Source organism: Arvicola amphibius, chromosome 1, assembly GCF_903992535.2.
Source record: "Arvicola amphibius chromosome 1, mArvAmp1.2, whole genome shotgun sequence".
Taxonomy (NCBI): Eukaryota; Metazoa; Chordata; class Mammalia; order Rodentia; family Cricetidae; genus Arvicola; species Arvicola amphibius.
In genome coordinates this window covers 124272048-124294007 of record NC_052047.1, presented here as the reverse complement: position 1 = coordinate 124294007, position 21960 = coordinate 124272048, and the positions used below count along the sequence as shown (strand labels likewise).

The 21960-nt window shown below is 43.0% G+C and overlaps 1 protein-coding gene across 1 annotated transcript; it reads right to left on the bottom strand.

Annotated features, from left to right (window-relative positions):
- Positions 1–4278: 4278 nt before the first annotated feature.
- Positions 4279–21805, bottom strand: Dctn5 (dynactin subunit 5). The gene is made up of 6 exons (XM_038309576.1): positions 21673–21805; positions 20656–20724; positions 18731–18849; positions 15252–15363; positions 8916–9018; positions 4279–5388 (listed from the first exon to the last, which is right to left on the bottom strand). Exons 1-6 carry the CDS (start codon positions 21718–21720, stop codon positions 5291–5293), a joined length of 549 nt encoding a protein of 182 aa, XP_038165504.1. The 5' UTR covers positions 21721–21805; the 3' UTR covers positions 4279–5290.
- Positions 21806–21960: the final 155 nt, after the last annotated feature.

Below are 21960 nucleotides of genomic sequence, written 5' to 3'. Positions count from 1 at the left end.
TGTTTAAGGTGTGCTCACTGAGATCCAGTGCTTTCCGTGTGTGAAGGAACTGAAGTCCTCAAACTACCCTTCCCTTCTTGCTTTACAGACGAAAGATTGGAGGTTCCAAGGGGTCAGATAACAGGGTTAGTATGTGGCAGGGTGGGAGCTGACTTTCCCACCTCGGCACCCACACTTAACAACTGCCAAAATCAGACCTCTACCGGGGAACTCTAGTTTGTTTCACGGCTTTCTCCCCTGACTAAGCTGTACGGTCCCTAGGAGCAGGGACTGGCTGCATGTTACTCTCCAGTGCAGGGCCTGGTTCTCTGGGTGGGCTCAGTAAGTATTTAAATGAGTAGGTGGGTGCCTGATGCTGTCTTCTGCTACACAGCATATGGCCAGGGTCCCACCTTCCGATGCTAATGGGTGACAAGCACACAAGTTATGAGAACCACAATGCTATTGCTAGGTTTCTGTGTTTCAGAAACATGGACTTCATGAAACATGGGTTTCAGTGAGCATGGACTTATGACAGCTTGTCCAAGGTGACAGGGCATTTCGCTAAGACCAGTTACCAACAGCTAGACTCTTAGACTTGCCCCAGCACTGCCAGTGCTATCTTTTGTTTGTTTGTTTGTTTTGTTTTTGTTTTTCGAGACAGGGTTTCTCTGTGGCTTTGGAGCCTGTCCTGGAACTAGCTCTTGTAGACCAGGTTGGCCTTGAACTCAGAGAGATCCGCCTGCCTCTGCCTCCCGAGTGCTGGGATTAAGGGCAGGCGCCACCACTTCCCGGCCTGCCAGTGCTATTTTAACAGCCTTATAGCTATCAGCTCATCTATAGAAGCTAGTTTGTCCTGGCGGGTGGCTGATGCTAGCTGAAACATGGCTGGAAAACACCCTCTGGGCACTCATAGGCCATGGTGGTATGCCAAGAAAGACATTTCTAATTGCCAAGACCTCTTCATTATGGTTAATATTCTAAGGATGTGCTAAGTAGGACAAATAGTTGTCTGATTAATTTCAAACCTACCATAGTCTAGATATGTCAATGACCAGGAGAGGAACTATATAGCCTTGGGTTCTAAGAGAACTGACTGATGTGTAAGTGATTCATTCAGAAGCCACGACCCACCCCCAACCAACCACAAAGGCTCTGGATAACCATTTAAAACAGAATGGGTCAATAGGACCTTACAGGTCAATTACTCTACCTTGTTCCCAATCCCTGGGACCCTGCAATGTGAAACTTATCTGGGCAGGAGTAGGGATGGGAAGAGTATGACTCATAACCAGACAAGCATCTATATAAGTACTGGGTAACCCCAGGAGCTTGCTCCTGTTTCCTTAAGAAATGGAGATACAGAACTAGACTTCTACCTAGATGACTGGCTGGGGACAGAAGAAAGCAGTTCTGCAGTTCCAGATAGAAAAGCATCTTTGGAATGGCTCTTTGTTGACCACACCATTTCGAGCTAAGCATATTTCCCTTTGCCCCTAGCCTGGGCCCAGATCCCCCTTCAGGGCCCTTATAAACTGTCCTTTGGTCTGGGAGGTGGTGGCGCACACCTTTAATCCCAGCACTGGGGGAGGAGGAGGCAGGTGGATCTCTGAGTTTGAGGCCAGCCTGGTCTACAAGAGTGAGTTCCAGGACAGGCTCCAAAGCTATACACAGGGAAACCCTGCCTCGAAAAACAAAACAAAATGTTCTTTGGAACCAAGAGTAATGAGAGAGTGGGTTAAGTGTGTATGGGGAGTGGTCAGGGGAGGGTGAAGATATCCGGGGAAAGGAGGAGGCCTACACTAGACGCCTGATGATTTTCCCTGCCCAGACATAGTTATTCCCTCTGTGGTAGTTAGAATCATTGGGAACTACCAGCCATTAACTCTCATTCCATGTGTCAGCTTCTTAGCTACAATGATGACTTGAATCTGGACATCTCTCTGATCTGGATCAATGAGAACCAAACCCAGGGGGTTTTTAGCAAAGGGGAACTCTTTCTACCAATACCAAAAGCTGTGTGTGCCAAGTGGTGGTGGTGCATGCCTTTAATCCCAGCACTCGGAAAGCAGAGTGAGTCCAGGACAGGCACCAAAGCTACAGAAAAACTGTCTCAACCCTCGCCCCCACAAAAAAAAAAAAAGCTGTGTGTGTGTGTGGGAGGGGTGTCATACTATGGTATGTGTAAATAAGGCATGGTGGCACACAACTTTAATCCCAGGACTCAGGAGGCAGAGGCAGGCAGTATTCTGGGAGTTGAAGCCAACCTGGTCTATCTTGGACCATAGTGAGTTCCATGACAGCCAGGGTTACATAGAGAGAGACTGTGTCTCAAGACAGACAAACAAACAGACAGACAGACAGAGATAAAAGAACCATCTCAAAGGAAAACAGGCAGGAGCCAGGCAGGTCCTTGTGACATTTTGGTCTTGGAATCTAGCCTGAAGTTCAATTGAGGCCTGGCTTTCTCAGAAACAGAAACCCAACTCCTTTCTCTTCCTCTCTGCAGCTGGAAAGGTCTTTCCCATCTATCTTCTCTTCTAATATTCCACCAACAAAGAGTTTTTCTTCTCTGGAATTATAATTGCTTAGTGGCAAGCTGCCCCTGGGGTGAGAGCCACCATGGAGACAGAGTCCAGCTGGCCTTTCCTAGGATACATACGCATGACCGTTAAGCATACTCTCAAATAATATTATCAGTGCACAATTACAAAGTTGCTACTATTTATAGTGGGGACTGTGTTTGTCTTCTTGGCACACTGATTTGACAATAGGCTCCATTCCTCAAACTAGGGTGAGGGAGGAAAGGTGATGACCCAGATACCACTGGCCAGTCACTGACTCAAAGGGCACAGATCTCACAGTATATAAAGCATTAAGCACTCTCTTTGGGATTTGTCAGGCTAAAACTGGAGTGTCTACACAATGGTAGAAGTCTAGAGCTGTAACTTGTCATATCCCAAATGTACAGAGGAATCTCACTTGCGGTAGACCTTCTTTAGCAGCTTAGATAGAGTGCTCAGGGCACCGCTATAACACTTTCGCTGGAGAAGCCTTCCCCTCGCAGCACCAAATTGTTACAACTTCACAGGGAGAGCCAGAGGCAAGCAGAGCAGGGTTGTAACACTTTGACACAAACCTCTCCCTGGCAGAGTGGAGCTGTTACACTGCGGAGCCTGGGTACCAGAGCCGAACTTTGCTGCAGAAGCCCTCTCCTGCCCGAGCAGAGCTGTTACCATAGGGAAACCCTTCCCTAGAGCAGGGCTGTAAGCTGCCACCCTTACTGTGATGCCATTCCCTGGCTCCAGACCGGCACATAATAAATATTTATTTATTATGTATACATTATCCTGTCTGTGTGTATGACCACAGGTCTGAAGAGGGCACCAGACCTCATTACAGATGGTTGTGAGCCACCATGTGGTTGTTGGGAATTAAACTCAGGACCTTTGGAAGAGCAGGCAATGAGCATTGGCTGAGCCATTTCTCCAGCCCGGCACAATACTCTTGAACACTCGGTATTCCTTGGCTCCCGACTGCCAGGATCCCTTTCCATGCAAGCTGCAATGCTTACAGTGAGATTCATGACATGAACTGTCACCTCAAGTTTGGCCACCCAAATGGAGATTAAATTTATAGGTTCCCTTATGACTAAATGTTGAAAGGTGACAAGCAGGATACCTGATGACATCAGGTAGCCCAGCCACTTACTTGTGAATCTCTGCACTGTTAGGGGAGTGTAATGGTTACTCTTGGTTGTCAACTTTATTACATCTAGAAGTAACTAAAACCCAAATGGCTATGTACATCTGTGAGGGATTTTTTTTTTCTTAATTAAATCATTTGAAGTGGGAAGACCCAATTCTAATCCCTCTTTGAGGTAGGAAGATCCACCTTTTAATCTGGGCTATACCTTCAGCTAGCAGTCTCTTTAAAGGGCATGGAAGCATCAAGCATTCTCTTTGCTTGCTTGCTCTCACTCCCAGTGGCAAGTCCATTCCTTCACTGGAATTAGAGCTGACTTCTTCAGGATTCCAGCGTATACTGAAAACCAACTAAGAAATCCCAGCCTCACAGACCGAGCAACTTCTGGATTCTTGGACCTTCCATTGGTAGATATCCACTGTTTGGACTAGTTGAATTACAGCCTGTAAGTCATTCCTATACTAAAGCCCCTTTATATATACCTTGAGATGAGGAATGAGGACCTGACTAAGCAATCCACACCTAAAACTAGCATTCTGCAGAAGCAAAGTCTGCAGTGTAGGTTTCCCCTCTGTAAATAATGAGCCTAAAACAGGATGTTTTATATCTTTATTAACTACTTTAGGACAGCTAAGGTCTCTCTGAAATAAAGAACAACAGCTACCACCTGCTCTTTATGATTCTTTTCCTGATTTGTTTTTGTTGTTTTGAAGCAGGGTCTCAAGTAGAACACCAGGCAAGTGTAAGCTTACTACGTAGCTGTCAGTCCTCCTGCCTCTGCTCCACAGGTGCTAGGATGGCAGGTATGTGTCACTACAGCCCGTCTCTTTCCCCCATGTTTTAACAGCCAACAGGAACCTGGGCTCTGAAATCACAAACACTTTCCCTAGGGTACAAGAAATTGTGGCCACTGGTCCCATGTTAGCAGCAGGATAGCTGAATGTAATATGTGTGGTGGTGTGCAGTAGGGGTAGAACATGGTTGTGAGCAGCACCTGGGTCATGTGACCCCAGGCTGGGAGGGTGCAATTGCTCTGCAGGCCCATTCCAGCCAGGCTCCAGCCATCTGCAGGACCATAGGGCTGGAGTGTTGGGAGCAGACTTTTCTGCCCTTCTCAGACAATGGTACAGTGACTGGTGACATAGCAGGTGTAAGCACAGCATGCAGAGACAACTCCAGATGTTCTCTTATTAAAATTATTTTTTAAAGAGTTCATTATTTGATGTTAAGGGACGTTTTGGCTGCATATATGTCTGTACCACATATATATCTGATGCCCAGGAAGGCCAGAAACCCATCAGATTACCTGAAACTGGAATTATGGATGGTTGTAAGGTGTCATGTGGGTTCTGGGAACTGAACCTGGGTCCTCTGGAAGAGCAGCCAGTACTCTTAACCACAGGGCCACCTCTCCTGTCTTCTTATTAAATTCTTAAATGCTCAGAGCCTTGGAGGACTGAAAATTTTAAATAAAAAAAAAAGGAACCAATAATCAAGGAGAGTAGATGTTGTCAAAAACATGGCAGCTCTTGTAGTTACTGACTGCTCGCTTGATCTCCAAGTTCATCGTAGAATTCAAAAGAATTCAAGATATAAGGCAGAGATATTAGACTTGTGTTAGGGGTAGAAACTTCTGGTAGTAGCTCTTGGTGACATCAATCATCAGCTCCTGTGTGCACTCTGGAAGCTCCCCTGAGAAGAGTCCTGGGGAGAAAGAGAGCCGGTCGGTCAAGCAAGGGAGCCAGGAGGCCTGGAGTCCTACCCTTTGTGCAAAGCCTTCTGGGATCTACTGTGAGGATCTAACTGTGAGGCGCTTCATTTTCAGACTGACAAGACTGTTGGCTACGGACATCTTCTGAAAGGTCTGAGTTTGTGTTTGGGAAACAAACACTACAGCTCTCCAAATGAAGAAGCAAATGGCAGGTGGAGGAGGTCAGAACATGCTTACGAGATAAAAAGAGAGAAGGCACCTCTGACTGCTCTGAGTGTCGTTCCACACAAGGGCCTTCCACCCCCAGGATTACAGTGTGAGCCCCACAGAGCCAGTCTTATCCCTGAGGCAAGAACTGCCCTGCCATTCCGACAGTGAAACTCAGTCCAGCACAATAAAACCGAAGCAATGATGCTAGGTGTAGATGAATCCAAGGTGGACAGCACAACAGTTCATGATGGAACAAGCATGGTAGAGATCTTCACTCCTAGGCGGGCATGAAAGCACATGCCTTAAGTTCCAGCACTCCGAGAGGTAGAGGCAGGCAGATCTCTGTAAGTTCGAAGCCAGCCTGGTCTACGGTATGAGTTCCAGGACAAGCAGGGCTACATAGGGAAATCCTGCCTCAGAAAAACAAAAGCAAAATCAAAGGAAAAAAAATTCTGAAACAGTGGTACTCTGAGCTGCTGTCTCCATTCATACAGATTTCGTTTATTTTTGCTGTTTTGGTTGTTTGTTTCGGTTAGAGACAGGGTTTCTCTGTGATGTCCTGGAATTTACTCTGTAGATTTTTTTTTTAATGTGCATTGGTGTTTTGCCTACATCCATCCATGTAAGGTTGTTGGATCCCCTTGGAACTGGAGTTACAGAAAATTGTGAGCTGCCATGTGGGTACTGAGAATCGAACCCAGGTCCTCTAGAAGAGTAGCCAATGCCATCTCTCCAGCCCCATCATGCAGATGTTTTGAAGGGCACTTTAAAAATAGCTAGTAAAGGGCTAGAGAGATGCCTTGGCAGTTAAGAGCACTGATTGTTCTTGCAGAAGTCTGAGGTTCAGTTCCAGCACCCACATGGTAGTTAACAATCACCTATAACTTCAGGTCTGGGTGCTGCAGGCACCCAAAGATATATGCAGGCAAAGACACAGACACATAAAATAAAAATAGTCAGTAAAGTTTTCAACGTTCACATTCTGTGGCCCTAAGTGTTTTTTAAAAATGCACACCAGAGATAATTGTGTCCAATAGTACAATACATATAAAAGAGTGTCAAGATAGCTCCCAATAGTGCTCAGGTACAACTGCTAATGACCCATTACACTATGAGATTGATTCAATGCTTTGTGGTAAATCTACCTATGCAGTGTGTGAAACCTGTAACCCTTGAGAGGAGTGATGTGGCTCTTCATATACCACCTGAAAAGCTACCCAAGGTATACTGCTAAATAAATAAATGATAGTTTCTGAGCAGTACAGAGTAATAGAGAGCTTGATTTCATTAATATAGGTGCAGTTTCAAATACCTACATTTTCCATTCAAACCTACAAACACATATATTTTATATACTTATACAAAATGTAAAGTATATATAAAAAAACAACTTCGTAAAATTCTTATACTTTATAATTAAAAGCTACATGTTAGGCATGTAAACATGTTTAAACTTCACAGTATTTTTGTTTTGTTTTGTTCGTCTGAGTCAGGGACTCTATGTAGTCCTGGCTGTCCTGGAACTTACCATGCACACCAGACTGGCTTAAAACTCCTGAATGCTGAGATAAAGATATATGCTACCACAACTGGCTCAAAAAACTTTTTTTGTTCTTTTGTGTTTGAATATTTTGCCTGCATGTATGATTGTGCACCATGTGCATGCCTGGTGCCCAAGTCAGAGGTGGGCTTTGGATCCCCTGGAAGTGGATTTATGGATGGCTGTGAGTCATGTAGGTGCTTGGAATCAAACCCAGGTCCTTTGCAGGAAACAAGTGTTCTTACTAGATGAGCCATCTCTCCAGCCACTAAACATCACAGTAATAATTAGATAACTTTAAAAATCCAGAGATACCACTACCACATAAATTTCCATTTTTAGCTGTTCCTTAAACATCAGATTTCATGCTCTCAGTTGCCAGGTCAAACAGCTACAATGAGCTATGACTTCAATTACTACATTATCTGCAGGGCTGCAGCAGCATCAGAGCTTGTGGTTTCTGATCAAGATTGATCCTGGTTTCCATTTGTTTTTGTTTCATGATCAATTTTATCTCCTGTAGCCATCACAAATGTGCCAGATTCCTTGCAAGCCCACATGTCTGAATTCAAAAATGGAAGTGCCAATAAAGTACCCTAATGTCTGGCATATATTTGTGAAACTACTCAAAACGACTTACAAAAAGTACCTTGTTATGGTGCAAGAAGCTTTGGACTCTAAATGAGGGGTCTCTGGAGCTGGACAAGGCTTTGACCCTGGGGACAGCCCACCTTCCAGTCTCAGTTTCCACACACACAGAGACTGGACAGTTGTATGCACCTGGGCCTTCTCAAAGACAGTCTTTATTAATTCAACCTGAAACACCAGGATGGTTCCTTGACTTGTGACATTAGTGTTCAATGACCATAAGAAGTTGGTACTAAGGAACCTGAATGCATTAAGAAGATGAAGCATACATGCCATATCTCTAAAAAGATTTTTCTCTTTCCCCCTTGTCTACTCAGAGCCCAGGCCAAGAAAAAAAAAATGCTTAAATGCTTCTTTGTTTTTACTATGTGCTGATGGCAGATTTGTTCCACAGCAACCTTTTTTCTTAAATGTTATTTATTTTTAAGTATATGGGTATTTTGCCTGCATGTATGTCTGTTTACCTTTTGTGTGCCTGGTGACTGCAGAGGCCATAAAAGGGAGTTGAATTTCATGGAACTAGACTTAGAGAAAGTTGAGCTGCCATATGGGTGTTAGGAATTGAGCCTAGGTCCCGTGGAAGAGCATCCAGTGCCATCTTTCCAATCCCTATAGCAACCTTGAGGGAAACCTCCAAAGGCATTTGAGAATCTCTCTGCCAAGTGTGGATCTAAGGCTTTATCTCCTACATTTTAATCATTCTATTTTGAAGTAAGCATTTAACATCTGCAGTCTTCCAGCTTGGGTCTCATTTCCTTTTATTTCTGATAATTTCCTTTTTTCCTTGTAAATCCAGTTATTCATTAAAAACACAGTTTGTTCGCTGGGTGTGGTAGTGCACGCCTTTTATCTGAGCACTAGGAGGCGCATGCAGGCTGATCTCTTTGAATTCAAGGGCAGCCTAGTCTACGTTGTGAATTTCAGACCAGCCAAGGCTACACAAGGAGACCCCACCTGAAAAAACAAATACCACCACCACCACCACCAAAAGCAACTAATTTGCATGCCCTTTCTAGGTGTTTTGTTGCTAAATCACATATCAGAATCAGAAGTCACATAGATTACTTTAGTAATGGAAAAGAGTTTTAAGGAGGCTGAAATAGACATTAACATCAGCATTACCTGGACAGCCTGAGAAGATGGTGAATGGTGGGACCACAGTTTCTGGAGGTAATACTGTATTATCAAGAATTTTGCAGCAGTCTTTCAAGACACACCGGCGACCCTGAAATTAAAATGTTATTAATAGGGATTGACCAATACATGGGAATAAAGCTTGTTTAGTACTCGGTGTGGAAGGCTGGTCTATATTTTCTCTGTTCATGGTATTTTTATGACAGTATCTAATTGTTGTAGTCCTACTTGGCCTGGAATTTGCTATGTAGACCAGGCTGGCCTTGAACGCAGAGATCTGCCTGCTTCTACCTCCAAAGCATTAATACCAAGCACCATCATACCCAAGCATTCATGGTATCTTATAATAGCAAGGGAGCCAGGGACAATGATAGGGTGTTTAGTTGAAATTATATACTTCAAGTGGAATCTGACAAGGAGGAGTAAAGGGTGTGTGAATGTATGTGAGTGTGTGTGTATATGTATGTGCGCACGCATGTGCACACAGGTAAGTACATGAGGGAGGGTTATATGCTACAGACAGTACACGTTGTCTTAGACATTAGACTAGGCAAACCTCTGTCTTCTGAGAGTTCCATTTTTCTCTTCTATTTGACCTAGTGACATCTGTTGTTTTGCTGTCTTTTCTTCTGGTAACAGAAATCTTTTTGCATTGGCACTACCCAACCCATCTTGGTCCACACACAGATTCCATGCTTGACCAGTGACAGGGTTGGGGAACTGGCATATGAGCCAACTTAGTCTAATAAACCTCAACCTTGGGTTGAGGCCTTTAGAGTTCAGAAGACATGATGGATGCCCACCACATCTTATCCTTGCCAGGAAGTAACCTCTGTTCATGGTGTCAGATGAACCGTTGGATCATGTGAGCATGAAATTAGGATCTACTTCTGGACTCTCAGTTTGTATTAGCTAATCTAATACATCTGATTGGATACCTGCCAGTTTAAGGGCTACTTATCTGTTCTCTGGACAGATTTTCTTCAGTAGAAGGTACTAGTCAACTTGTTTTTCCATGGGAGATAGCTATTTGAAGATTTCAACTATGATTAACTTTATACAGTGTTAACATTTTTTCAATTCTTCTATAATCCACAGCATTTTATTTGGTTTTTTTTTTGTTGTTGTTGTTGTTGTTGGTTTTTTGAGCTTTTTTTTTTTTTTTAAATAGGGTTTCTCTGTAGCTTTGGAGCCTGTCCTAGAACTAGCTCTTATAGACCAGGCTGGTCTCGAACTCACAGAAATCCGCCTGCCTCTGCCTCCCGAGTGCTGGGATTAAAGGTGTGTGTGTCACCACGGCCCGGCCACAGCATTTTAAAGGCAAGAAGTATGGCATGGGAAAACTCATGTATTTGTTAGGTTAAAGGAAATTATATATAGTTTAAACCTATGCCTTAGGATACTCACTGAGCAGATCAAGGTTTATTCTTTTTTTCCTTATTTGTCTGTCAAGACAGGGTTTCTCTGTGTAACCCTGGCTGTCCTGGAACTCACTCTGTAAACTAGTCTAGCTTCAAACTCAGGGATGCGCCTGCCTCTGTCTCTCAAGTGCTGGGATTAAAAGCCTGTGCCACTATTGCCTGGATCAAAGTTTCACTCTTTATTAACTATTTTTTTTTATTGTGTGTATGTGAGTGTGCTCATCCATGCATACCCATGTGGAGATCAGAAGTTTTTTAAATCAGGAAAGTAGTAATTTTCAACGTTATTTTTTGACACAAGAGCTTTCACTGAGCCTAGAAACTCACTGTTCTAGCTGGACTACCTGGCCAACGAGTCCCCACTTCTCTCCAGCACTGGGGTATACACAAGCATGTGCCACTATACCCAGGTTTTATATGGGTGCTGGAGACTTACTCAGATCCTTTGCCTTACACAGAAAACACTACCCACTGAACTCCTGAAAGCTATCTTTACTAAGGCTTATAAATTCTCCTGTATCCTGATAATTTGATAAAATCTGGGTAGTAAAATACAGAGAGGAGAAATGAGATTAGACAACCAGATGGAAAATATCTGGCTGAGAATGTAGAAATGTAAAGAGCCAGTGCTCTAAACTGCTGAGCCATCTCTCCAGCCTCTCTAAATGAATTTTTTAAAAAAGCTTCTACCACCAGAAAAGGTAGCAGCCTTCTTTAATCTCAGTACTTAGGAAGCACAGGCAAGCTGTGAGTTTCAGGTAAGCCTAGTCTATAAATTCCAGGCCAGCTACTAATGAGTACTTGTCTCAAAACAAAAACAAGAACAAAACCCAGGAAGCTTCAGAGATAGTTCAATAGTTAAGAGCACTGGATTCTCTTCCGAAGGACCCAGATTTGATTCCCATCACCCATAAGGTGGCTTGCAACAGTCTAATACTCCAGTTTCAGCAAATCTTACATCCTCTTCTGACCGCTGCAGCTCTGGCTGTCCTGGAACTCGCTTTGTAGTCCAGACTTTATTCAAAACTCACAGAGATCCATCTACCTCTATGAACCTTCTCTCCACCAGTACTGGGATTAAAGGCAAACACACCCAACTAAATAATAAAAAAAAAAAAAAACCCAAAAAATTAAAAGCTTCTATTTGCAATGTCTGAATGTCATAAATGGTTGAGCTGCCACCAGCTGGATAGACAGGAAGACCGGCAACAGTTGATGTGTCTGGCTCAGAAGCAGACTGTAAATATGGATCTTCATTCTTCCATGGACATTCTCATTCATGAATTAGCTATGGCACTTTCTTTTTTTTTTTTTTAAGATTTTATTTATTATGTATACAATACAGTGTGCTGCCTCCATGTATGACTGCATGCCAGAAGAGGGCACCAGATCTCGTTGTAGATGGTTGTTAGCCACCATGTGGTTGCTGGGAATTTAACTCAGGACCTCTGGAAGAACAGTCAGCATCCTTAACCTCTGAGCCATCTCTCCAGCCCAGCTATGGCACTTTCAAAGACATCAGCTGTCTATCTCCCCTGGGGAACAAGGTGATGTTATCTCTAAGGCTGTGGTCATGCCTACACTCCTAATTCCCAAGACTAACAAGCACACGAGAATAGAATGTGCTAAGTAAGGCATGACATGTTTTCCATGTTGGGATCCATAGACAAATGGCCCTAGGGAAAAACCAGTGAAAGGAATCTTCTCACTGCTTACCGTCAGCCACTAAACAGCCTGCAGCCTGATATGTCTACTAGCTGGCCACCCCACTCACTTACTACTTAGAGAAACAGATTAACCTAATTTCAGGAACATTCTGATTACAGGGATTAATTCACAGCAATACAAGGAATGCCAATAGTTTTAAGGCATGAGAGGACTGGTAACAGCTAAGGAGGTTAAAGACTTCTTCACTCTTCCTCCAAGGAGGAATCAGGAACTGTAGCTATGCAGCTCATGTTACAGCAACCTGGATAATTTTATGCAGGTCAAATTTGCATCTCTGAGCCTTGGTTTCCTCACCTAGGAAGCAGGATATAAAGCCAACCCAACAGCAATGCCACCAAGCCAGAAACAAGCATAAAGCTGACAGCACCGTAATGCCTACGATATTGCTTGCTAAGCTTTTCCTCCCGTCATATGACAATTCTGATTTATACCTTTACACAGCAAGAAAGTCTATGTGCTATGGAGGTGGTCAGGCTTTAGCTCTCAGAGTCTACAGTTCTAAAAGACTCTATAGTAAAAGACTTTAAAACGTGTCAAGGGTTAACAAGTACTGCTCACAATGAACAATGATGAGGTCATTACGTAATATTCTGAAAAGAGGTATAAAAAGCAGAGTATCTAGCCAGGTGGTACAAACCTATAACCCAACTACTTGGAAGGCTGGGTCAGCAGTGGCACAAGTTTAAGGCCAGTCTAGGCCACACCAAGTTCGGGTTAGACCAACCAACTTAGACAGTCCCTGTCCTAAAAATTAAAAACATATGTTTTAAGCTGGGCGGTGGTGGCGCACGCCTTTAATCCCAGCACTCGGGAGGCAGAGGCAGGCGGATCTCTGAGTTCAAGGCCAGCCTGGTCTATAAGAGCTAGCTTCAGGACAGGCTCTAAAAGCTGCAGAGAAACCCTGTCTCGAAAAACCAAAAAAAAAAAAAAAAAATATGTTTTAAGAGTATCTCAGGATAGAATGTTTGCCTGGCATACACAAGGCCCTAGGTTCAATTTCTAACAGCAATATGTAATAACCAGTATGTAATAACTGTATTTGTAAGTTACAGTATGATACTTCAGTACACAAAATGTGCTGATCAAATCAATGCAACTGGGATTTTGACCGTCTTATCACTTCACGTTTTAGTATACAGTAGGTTGTTGTGAACTGTGGCTACTCTACCAGAACGTCTTCCTTCCCAAGCTGGATTTTAGTGCCCTTATTCAATCTCCTGCTACTCTTCCTTTAAATACTACTTTCCTCTCTTCTATTTGAGATCTTTTTATGATTCCCTTTCTTTTTTTAAAAAAAAAGATTTATTTATTTATCATGTATACAGTATTCTGTCTGCAGGACAGAAAAGGGCACCAGATCTCATTCTAGATGGCTGTGAACCACCATGTGGGTGCTGGGAATTGAACTCAGAACCTCTGGAAGAGGAGCCAGTGCTCTTAACTTCTGAGCTACTTCTCCAGTCCCTCATTCCCTTTCTTTAACATGAAACTGAACAAAAATATTGTCTCTATACATATTAAAGAATTCCTTTGCAGTAAGAATATTTGACAGAATAATCATTCCCCACCTCTGAGAAAAGTTCAATTAGAATTGTTTTCGTATCAACGTGAGCCTTTCCTGCACTGATCACCCATGCTGAGTCCTTGTGCTCCTAGAATGTGAACTGCATAGGTTTTGATACTTCAACATCTGATGCTTCTCTTGAGCAAGGAGCTGTCTCTGCAATTTGGGAACAGAGAATACACTTTTTCCCCCTAAACTATACTTCTAGTCTGAGGTACACATCTAAATACAGGGAACGTCTTCTCTAGACTTTGGGCAGACAAATTATTAACATTCTCAACTAGAACATGATTCTCAGAAACCCCAACAGATATCAAACTCTTCATTTACCAAACAGCAAGAAACACAAATCTTGGCTGTGTGAAGCAAACATGCCTGTGCTTCTATGGACCAGGTCTTTCAGGTGCCACTGAACTGGAGGCCTGTCTGCGCCCTGCACCACCTGCAGTCCCTAACAATACAGACACTGAACTGGAGGCCTGTCTGCACCCTGCACCACCTAAAGTTCCCTAAAAATAGAGACAGACTCTCGCATATAATAATCCCTCCCCTGAAATGACCAAACTACACTGTCTTCTGTGCCAGTATCCATCTGCCCACCATATCCTTCATCCTTATCATACTCCAAGTTTTATGAGGCAAGGCAATGAAGAGCCCATGCAGCAGTACAACCATTCAAATGCAATGTATTAAATCCTAGCTCTACCACAGACTACCTCTGGCAAATTCCCTAGTATCTATGGTTCTCAATCCTCTCTTCAGCAAACAGGAATAACAATAGTATCAACAGTCTTCTATGGTTATGAATATAAAATGAAGTGACTGAGGGAAAAGGTTTGTGTGTATATACATTTACGTATGATGACATGTATATTTCACATCAGGAGGCCAGAGGTCAACCTCCAGTGTTGGTCCTCAGACACCATCCACCTTGTTTTTTTTTTTGTTTTGTTTTGTTTTGTTGAGACAGGGTCTCTCATTGCTCTGGTGCTTTCCAAATAGACTAGTTGGCCAGACAGTGAGACCCAGGGGTCTGCCTGTTTCTGCCGCCCCAGTGGTCGGTTAGAAGTGTATGATATCACATCTGGCTCTTTATATGGGTCCTAGGGATCAAACTCAGATTCTCATTTTGCAAGGTTAATGCCTTACTAACTGAACTATCTTCTCAGCCCCAAGAGCCCCGTGTGTGTGTGTGTGTGTGTGTGTGTGTGTGTGTGTGTGTATCCCCATATTTAACATCATATGGAAGAGGTTCAATAAAGGCTAGCCATTATTACTTAGTTTTATTTTGGGTGCGTGTTTATGTCTTTGCAGTGTTGAAGAATCAAATCCAGAACCTCATATAAGCTACATAAACCAGTGAGTTAGATCCCCAGCCCACTAGCCATTATTGTTAATGGTAGTTAAAAAAAAAAAGAAAGAAAGAAAGAAAGAAAGAAAGAAAGAAAGAAAGAAAGAAAGAAAAAACCCTCCAAATCTAGTAAGAAAAACCTAACCCCAAGAAAATGCAACACCCCCCCCCCCATCACAAGGACAGATTCCCACAGAGCGGGCGGGGAAGGAAGACAGAGAGGAAGTGATGCTGCTTAATTGAGTGAGTCACATACTCACAATCACACAGTTCTTCCCAACATGAACATAAGAACCGATCTGAGCAGCGTTGACCACACAGTCTTCCTCAATAAAGACATGGTCCCCAATATGGAGAGGAAAGAATGCAACACTAAAAAGGAAAAGAAGACAAACAAGAAAAGGTCAAGGTAACAGAGTTTGGGTTAAGGCTTACGGAACTACAGATAATAATCTCAACATATATTTACTTACAGATAGACTCTTGTTTTGTTTTTTGAGACAGGATTTCTCTTTGTAGTCCTGACTATCTTATCTGAGAGCTCGCTTTGTAGAGCAGGCTGGCTTTAAACTCACTGAGATCCTCTTGCCTCTGCCTCTCGAGCTCTGGGATTATAAGCATTTGTCATTGTCACCAGGTCAGCCTTTACAGACAGACTCTTTTTTTTTTTTTTTTTTTTTTTTTTTGGTTTTTCGAGATAGGGTTTCTTGGTGTAATAATCCTAGATGTTCTGGCACTAGCTCTGTAGACCAGGCTGTCTCTGAACTCACAGAGATCTGCCTGCTTCTGCCTTCCAAGTGCTGGGATTAAAGGTGTGTGCCCAGACTCTTCCTATGTTGCCCCAGCTAACCTAGAATTTGTCATATAGTCTAAGATGGCCACAAACCTTTGATCCTCCTGGCTTAGTTTCCAGAGCAGTAGGATTACAAGCATGTACCATACCCTCAGCTTTTGTCATGTTAATAAGACTATTCCCTGCAAGAAAAGATTCCTCAGGTCACTGAAATTCCAAATATTAAAACAAGGAATCAGGCTAATAACTCAGAATCAGAATTGCTGTGTTGTACAAGGAAACAGTAAAGCAGGAGTATGATCTTCAAAGCAAATTAAATGTGGGTACTGACCCATGCCTGCTTTCCTTGACAAAGCTCACAGACATGTTCAGTAACCTGTTTCCAGGACTGACAAGTTCATAGGCTATCAGTTTTGGTGCTCAACACAGAGCAAAGAACAACAACCACAACAATAGCCAAATACAAAACAAAACAAAACAAAACAAAACCCTGGAGAGCTAGGGGAGAGAACACGGTTTCATTTAGCTCACCTGGCCTTAAATTTGCTATGCAGCAGATGACCTTGAACATCTGATCCTTCTGGCTCTGAACTAGAGCTGTGTGCCACCATACCTGTTCATATAGTGCTGGGACTGAACCTAGGGCCTTATGTACACTATACAAGGACTCTACATTCTCCGATCTTAAAAAAAAAATCATTTTAGTTCCCAACATTCTTAAACTTTAACCGTCTGCCATATTTACCGAGTTCCTACTGTGTGCCAGACTCTCTGCTAGGAACTGGGGATACAATGTAAGCAAAACAGATCTCTTGCACAAGGAGTGTACAATCAAGAAAAGAAAACAGAACAAATAAAGGACTATATACATAATTAGTTACAGCTGTGACAGAAAGCTGTGACAATACCTAACAGGGGTTTGAGGAAAGTCTATTGGAGAGTGGAATTTAAAGCCAGATGTGGTGGTTCACACCTTTAATCATAGCATTTGGGAGGCAGAGACAGATCAGTGATTTCAAAACCAGCCTGGTCTCATAGATCTCTGTGAGTTCTAGGACAGCCAGAGCTACATAGTGAAAGTCTATCTTGGGAAAAGAAAAAAAACAAAACAAAACAAGATTATATTTAAATCAAGACTGAATAGGAGTTATCAGGCTTCTTCTAAACATCTAATATCATTTCATTTTCTGTGATTCCTAAAATACTACTAACAATGCATCTATAATAGCATTTAATAGAACTTGTTTTTGTTAAAGCCTTATTTTATTTGTGTGTATGTTTCTGGGTATAGAGGCCAGGAGGGAGCAGTGGATCCCTTGGAGCTTGAGGTATAGGCCCACCTGATGTGGATGCTGGTATCTGAACCTGGTCCTCTGACAGAGCAGTAAGCACCCGTAACCACGGAGTTTATATGTGTATCTGTTTGCATGAGCTGATGTACTCCACAAGCATACCAAAGTCCAAGGAGGCCAGAAGAAAGAACTAGTCCCTTAGAACAATACACAGCTGTAAATCAGCCAGGTCCTTTGTAAGAGTAGTGGTACTATTAACTGCTGAGCCATCTCTCCAGTCTCAAAACCCAACATTCTAAAATAAAATCGAAATATATACTAATTTTATATTTACATGTTAAGGGATAACTATAGAAAAACATTTTTTTTTTTTTTTTTTTTTTTTTTTTTGGGTTTTTCGAGACAGGGTTTCTCTGCAGCTTTAGAGCCTGTCCTGGAGCTAGCTCTTGTAGACCAGGCTGGTCTCGAACTCACAGAGATCCGCCTGCCTCTGCCTCCCGAGTGCTGGGATTAAGGGTGTGCGCCACCACCGCCCGGCTAGAAAAATATTAAAAGTTTATTTTCAGTAATTAAACCATTATGTTTTTCTAATAGTAGCAAACATGTTATATTGGCCAGTTTTCTGTGTCAACTTGACACAAGCTAGAGTCATCAGAGAGAAAATAGCCTCAGTTAAAGAAATGCCTCCATGAGATCCAGCTGTAAGGCATTTTCTCAATTAGTAACCAATGGGGGAGGCCCAGTTCACGGTGGGTGGTGCCATCACTGGACTGGTGGTCCTGGATTCTATAAAAAAGCAGACTGAGCAAGTCATGGGAAGCAAGTCAGAAACAGCATCCCTCTATGGCCTCTGTGTTATTAGCTCCTGTCTCCAAGATCCTGCCGTTTGAGTTCCTGTCCTAACTTCCTTCAGTGATGAGTGGCAATATGGAAGTGTAAGCCAAATAAACCCTTTCCCCCGCAACTTGCTTTTTGGTCAGGGTGTTTCATCATAGAAATAGAAACCCTAACTAAGACACTTAGTATGTCCAGTAAAGACATTAGAATTTATAACACACAGTAGACTAAACCTGAGCAGAGTGTTTCAGGCAGTATTCATTGGTGTGGCTTGTATGACATCATGTACAGTGTGCGCAAAACTGAGGCTGCAGTCATGTCACATGGGAGGCATTGTCAGAAACTTGAGTTCATTATATACTTCATTTCAAATTAATTTTTGGTTGTTGCATATTCAGAAACCTTTCGTTGTGACCAATTTTTTCACAGTCTTCCACATTCAATTATGCAATGACAACACAGTTTACAAACTATAGGCTACATCAGTTCTGAGAGTTAATTTTAAATTAGAAACCTAAATATCTTAGCATGATCTGATTCTGATACGACATGCAAGAGGAAAAGCCACCTTCACCTTTTACTCTTTAAGCTTTACTATTTAAGTTTCATTTCTCTATTTCTCATAGGGACTATTCTAGTCTGACAACCTGTTTGGTTAAACATGAGCAAGGCTACCGTCACCTAGAGCAGTGTTTATTATTGGGAACTCTTACCTACCAAGCAGGATAGTCCTTCTCATTACACATCTAAAGACATGGACAGGGACAGCATCACCAGGAGCAGTGTGGAGCCTGGGACTGGAAATTAAATCACATACCCTTTACTGAACTTCTTGAAGGGTGGCCTGATGACACTACGGCTTTTTACCACACAGTGCCGTCCAACTCTCACGTTTGCCAGGTCCCCTCGGATGATACAGTCATTCATTACAATGGTCTAGAAAGCAAAACACATTTTAAAAATTACCAGTGTAGCCTAAAAGTAGCATAAAAAGATAATCAACAGGACACTGAGCATTATGCTATGGTTTGTGCCACCAAATGTTCTATAAAAGTGGCAACTGTACAGTGAAAGGAGAACTGGCTTCGGATTGACTGCAAAACAACGTACGCTTTGATCTCAATGCTCCACAAATATGACTCACTGAGTGAACATGCTAGGTAACATTTTCTATTTAGAACAGTGGATCTCAACCTTCCTAATGCTGTGTAACCTTTTAGTACAGTTCCTCGTGTTGTGGTGACCCCAACCATAAAATTATTTCATTGCTACTTCATAACTGGAATTTTCTACTATTATGAATCGTAAGGTAAGTATCTGATTTGCTACGCACAGGTTGAGAACTGCGTGTTTAGAGTCACTCAGATTCACCTGAGGTCCTCTGAGCCTTGGAGACTTGGTCAGAGACTGTCCTATCTGCTTCCACACAGGCTGTGCCACCACATGTGGCCGTATTTCCAGTTCCTTTCGAAAAAAATCAGAAGCTCTGGTATACAGGTCTGTACTCTCAGCAATAACCAACGTCCGCATATGTTGGTTGTATGTTCCCCACTTACTTTGTTTTGAGACAGGGTTTCTCTCATTAAGTCTCTGAGGATGACCTGGAGCTCACTATGTAGTCAAAGGTAACCTGAAATTTAGTGGGATCATCCTGTTTCATCTCCCCAAGTGCTGAGATTACAGGCAAGCATCTCCCTGACTTCTGCTTTAAAATAGTTTATTGCCTCTTTAGGTTTAATGTCCAGTAGTCCTGGGCACAATATAACACAACAGAAAATGGGCCATTGTATTTTGTTCAAGCATAAAAGGATTCTGTTCCTTCCCTCACCCCAACACTTTTTTTTTTTTTTTGGTTTTTCGAAACAGGGTTTCCCTGTAGTTTCTAGAGCCTGTCCTGGAACTAGCTCTTGTAGACCAGGCTGGCCTCGAACTCAGAGATCCACCAGCCTCTGCCTCCCGAGTGCTGTGATTAAAGGCGTGCGCCACCACTGCCCGGCTACCCCAACACTTTTTTATTCATAATATTTAATTCAGTGTAAATACAATATTGAAGAAAATGGCAAAAAAAAAATGTCATGTTCAGTTTAGGTGAAATTCCTCCCTTCCACTCCTCCCTTGCTCTATTTTTTCCCCCGAAATATTTATTATTTATTTATTTGTTTATTATGTATACAAAGTTCTGCCTGCATGTACACGTGCAAGCCAGAAGAGGGCACCAGACCTCACTACAGATGGTTGTGAGCCACCAGGGGCTGCTGGGAATTGAATTCAGGACCTCTGGAAGTATAGCCAGTGCTCTTAACCGCTGAGCCATTTCTCCAGCCCCCTTCCTTGCTCTTTTGTCTATTGTGCCTTCCTCTTTACAGCTCATGTGTTAACACTGCTCTCCCCACCCTTCTTCCTTAACATGTCTCTATTCCCCATCTAATCACCCCTTTCTGATTTCCTAGCTTCTCCCTATCAATCACTTCTGCGCATTCAAGACATCCAATTTGGAGAAAAAATAAAACAAAGAAAGAGAACTGGAAATGTACAACAAACTGGAGACACAGCACCATCTTATACATCCCACTGCTATAAGCAAAGGTGTGCACTCTGTTCGAGGCCAGCCTGGTCTACAAGAGCTAGTTCCAGGACAGGCTCTAAAAAAGCTGCAGAGAAACCCTGTCTCGAAAAACCAAAAAAAAAAAAAAAAAAAAAAAAAAAAAAGGTGTGCACTCTGGAGCTGCCTGTGTACTTTACCTTGCCGTTGAGAACGATGTTCTGGCTTCCGCACAAAACAGACTGGCGGCTAACTTTGTTCCCAGATGCCTAAACGTAAAGAAAAATAAGGAGTAAAAAAGCTGGGATTTCTGGGCTACCATTTCCATCAAGAAAGCTCGCACTGCAGAGACAATTACTTTAAGTGGAGTGCAGTCTAAAACGGGATGAGGGCTGAGTGTGGAACTGCACCCCTACTGTCCCAGCTCTGGGCGGGGGGATTATGAATTTGGGGTTTGCAGAGTGGACTGCAAAGTGAGACTCCATCACAAAAACTAATTAGAGAGAGGAGAGAGAGAGGAAGGGAAGGGAAGGCTAAGGGATAACTCAATGCTAAGAGTGCTCAGTACCCCAAAACATGTAAGACGGACTGAATCCAATACTTCAAAGGAGCAAGAGTGGACTAGGAACTAAAAGTTCAGGAAAAAGATTCAAGATTTGTATCTAATGACAGATGTGCATTCAAACCCCAGTTCTATACTCTGGTTTCACAGCCCTAAATGAGGAAAATGACTTTCCCATAACCACAGGGTTGTAAGGACATACAGAAAAAAATAGAGTAACCCTAATAGCGGCACTTGCGTGTTTCCAGCACTTTTCATGTGTTATCAAGAGTTGACGATTAGAAACAATAACTTTTAACACGTTAGTAGACTGTGAAATATTATTTTTAAAGGGCCTTGAAGCCTGAAACAGACTGTATTGTGTATTCCGGAAGACATTATCACTACAGGAAAACCAGATATGTGTGTATACACACACACATCCATATATATATGCATACGGGGGCGGGTGAGACGGACGGAGGGAAGGAGAAAGCCTAATTCATGCACTTACGGACTAAATAATAAAATTAGAGGAAACACGAAGCTTCTCTACGTCATCCCCAAGGAATAGACTGAGAGAACAGAGCAAGTGAAGCAGGGACAGGAGGGACGGTCGTCCTGTCGTCCAGGGGCCGCTGGGCTACCAGCGGGAACAGGGTCTGCACACGCTCACCGTCTCAATGTACTCGGACTTGTTGTACAGCAGCTCGCCCAATTCCATGGCTGCCTCCTTCCCTTCGAAACTCAGGATCCTGTCAGTCACTCAATCCGACTGCGATTCCAGCTACTTCCGGCTGCCGGTCCACTTCCGCTATCCGCGCCCTGGCCTCTCATCGACTGCTCGACTTTCCACTAGGCAGCCCCGCGCCGTCGCGCGGCGCTCTCCAGCTATGCCTGCGCAGAGCGAGCGGCGGTTTTAATTGGCCAGCGTGGGGAGCGCGCGGGATCCAGGTGGGCCCGC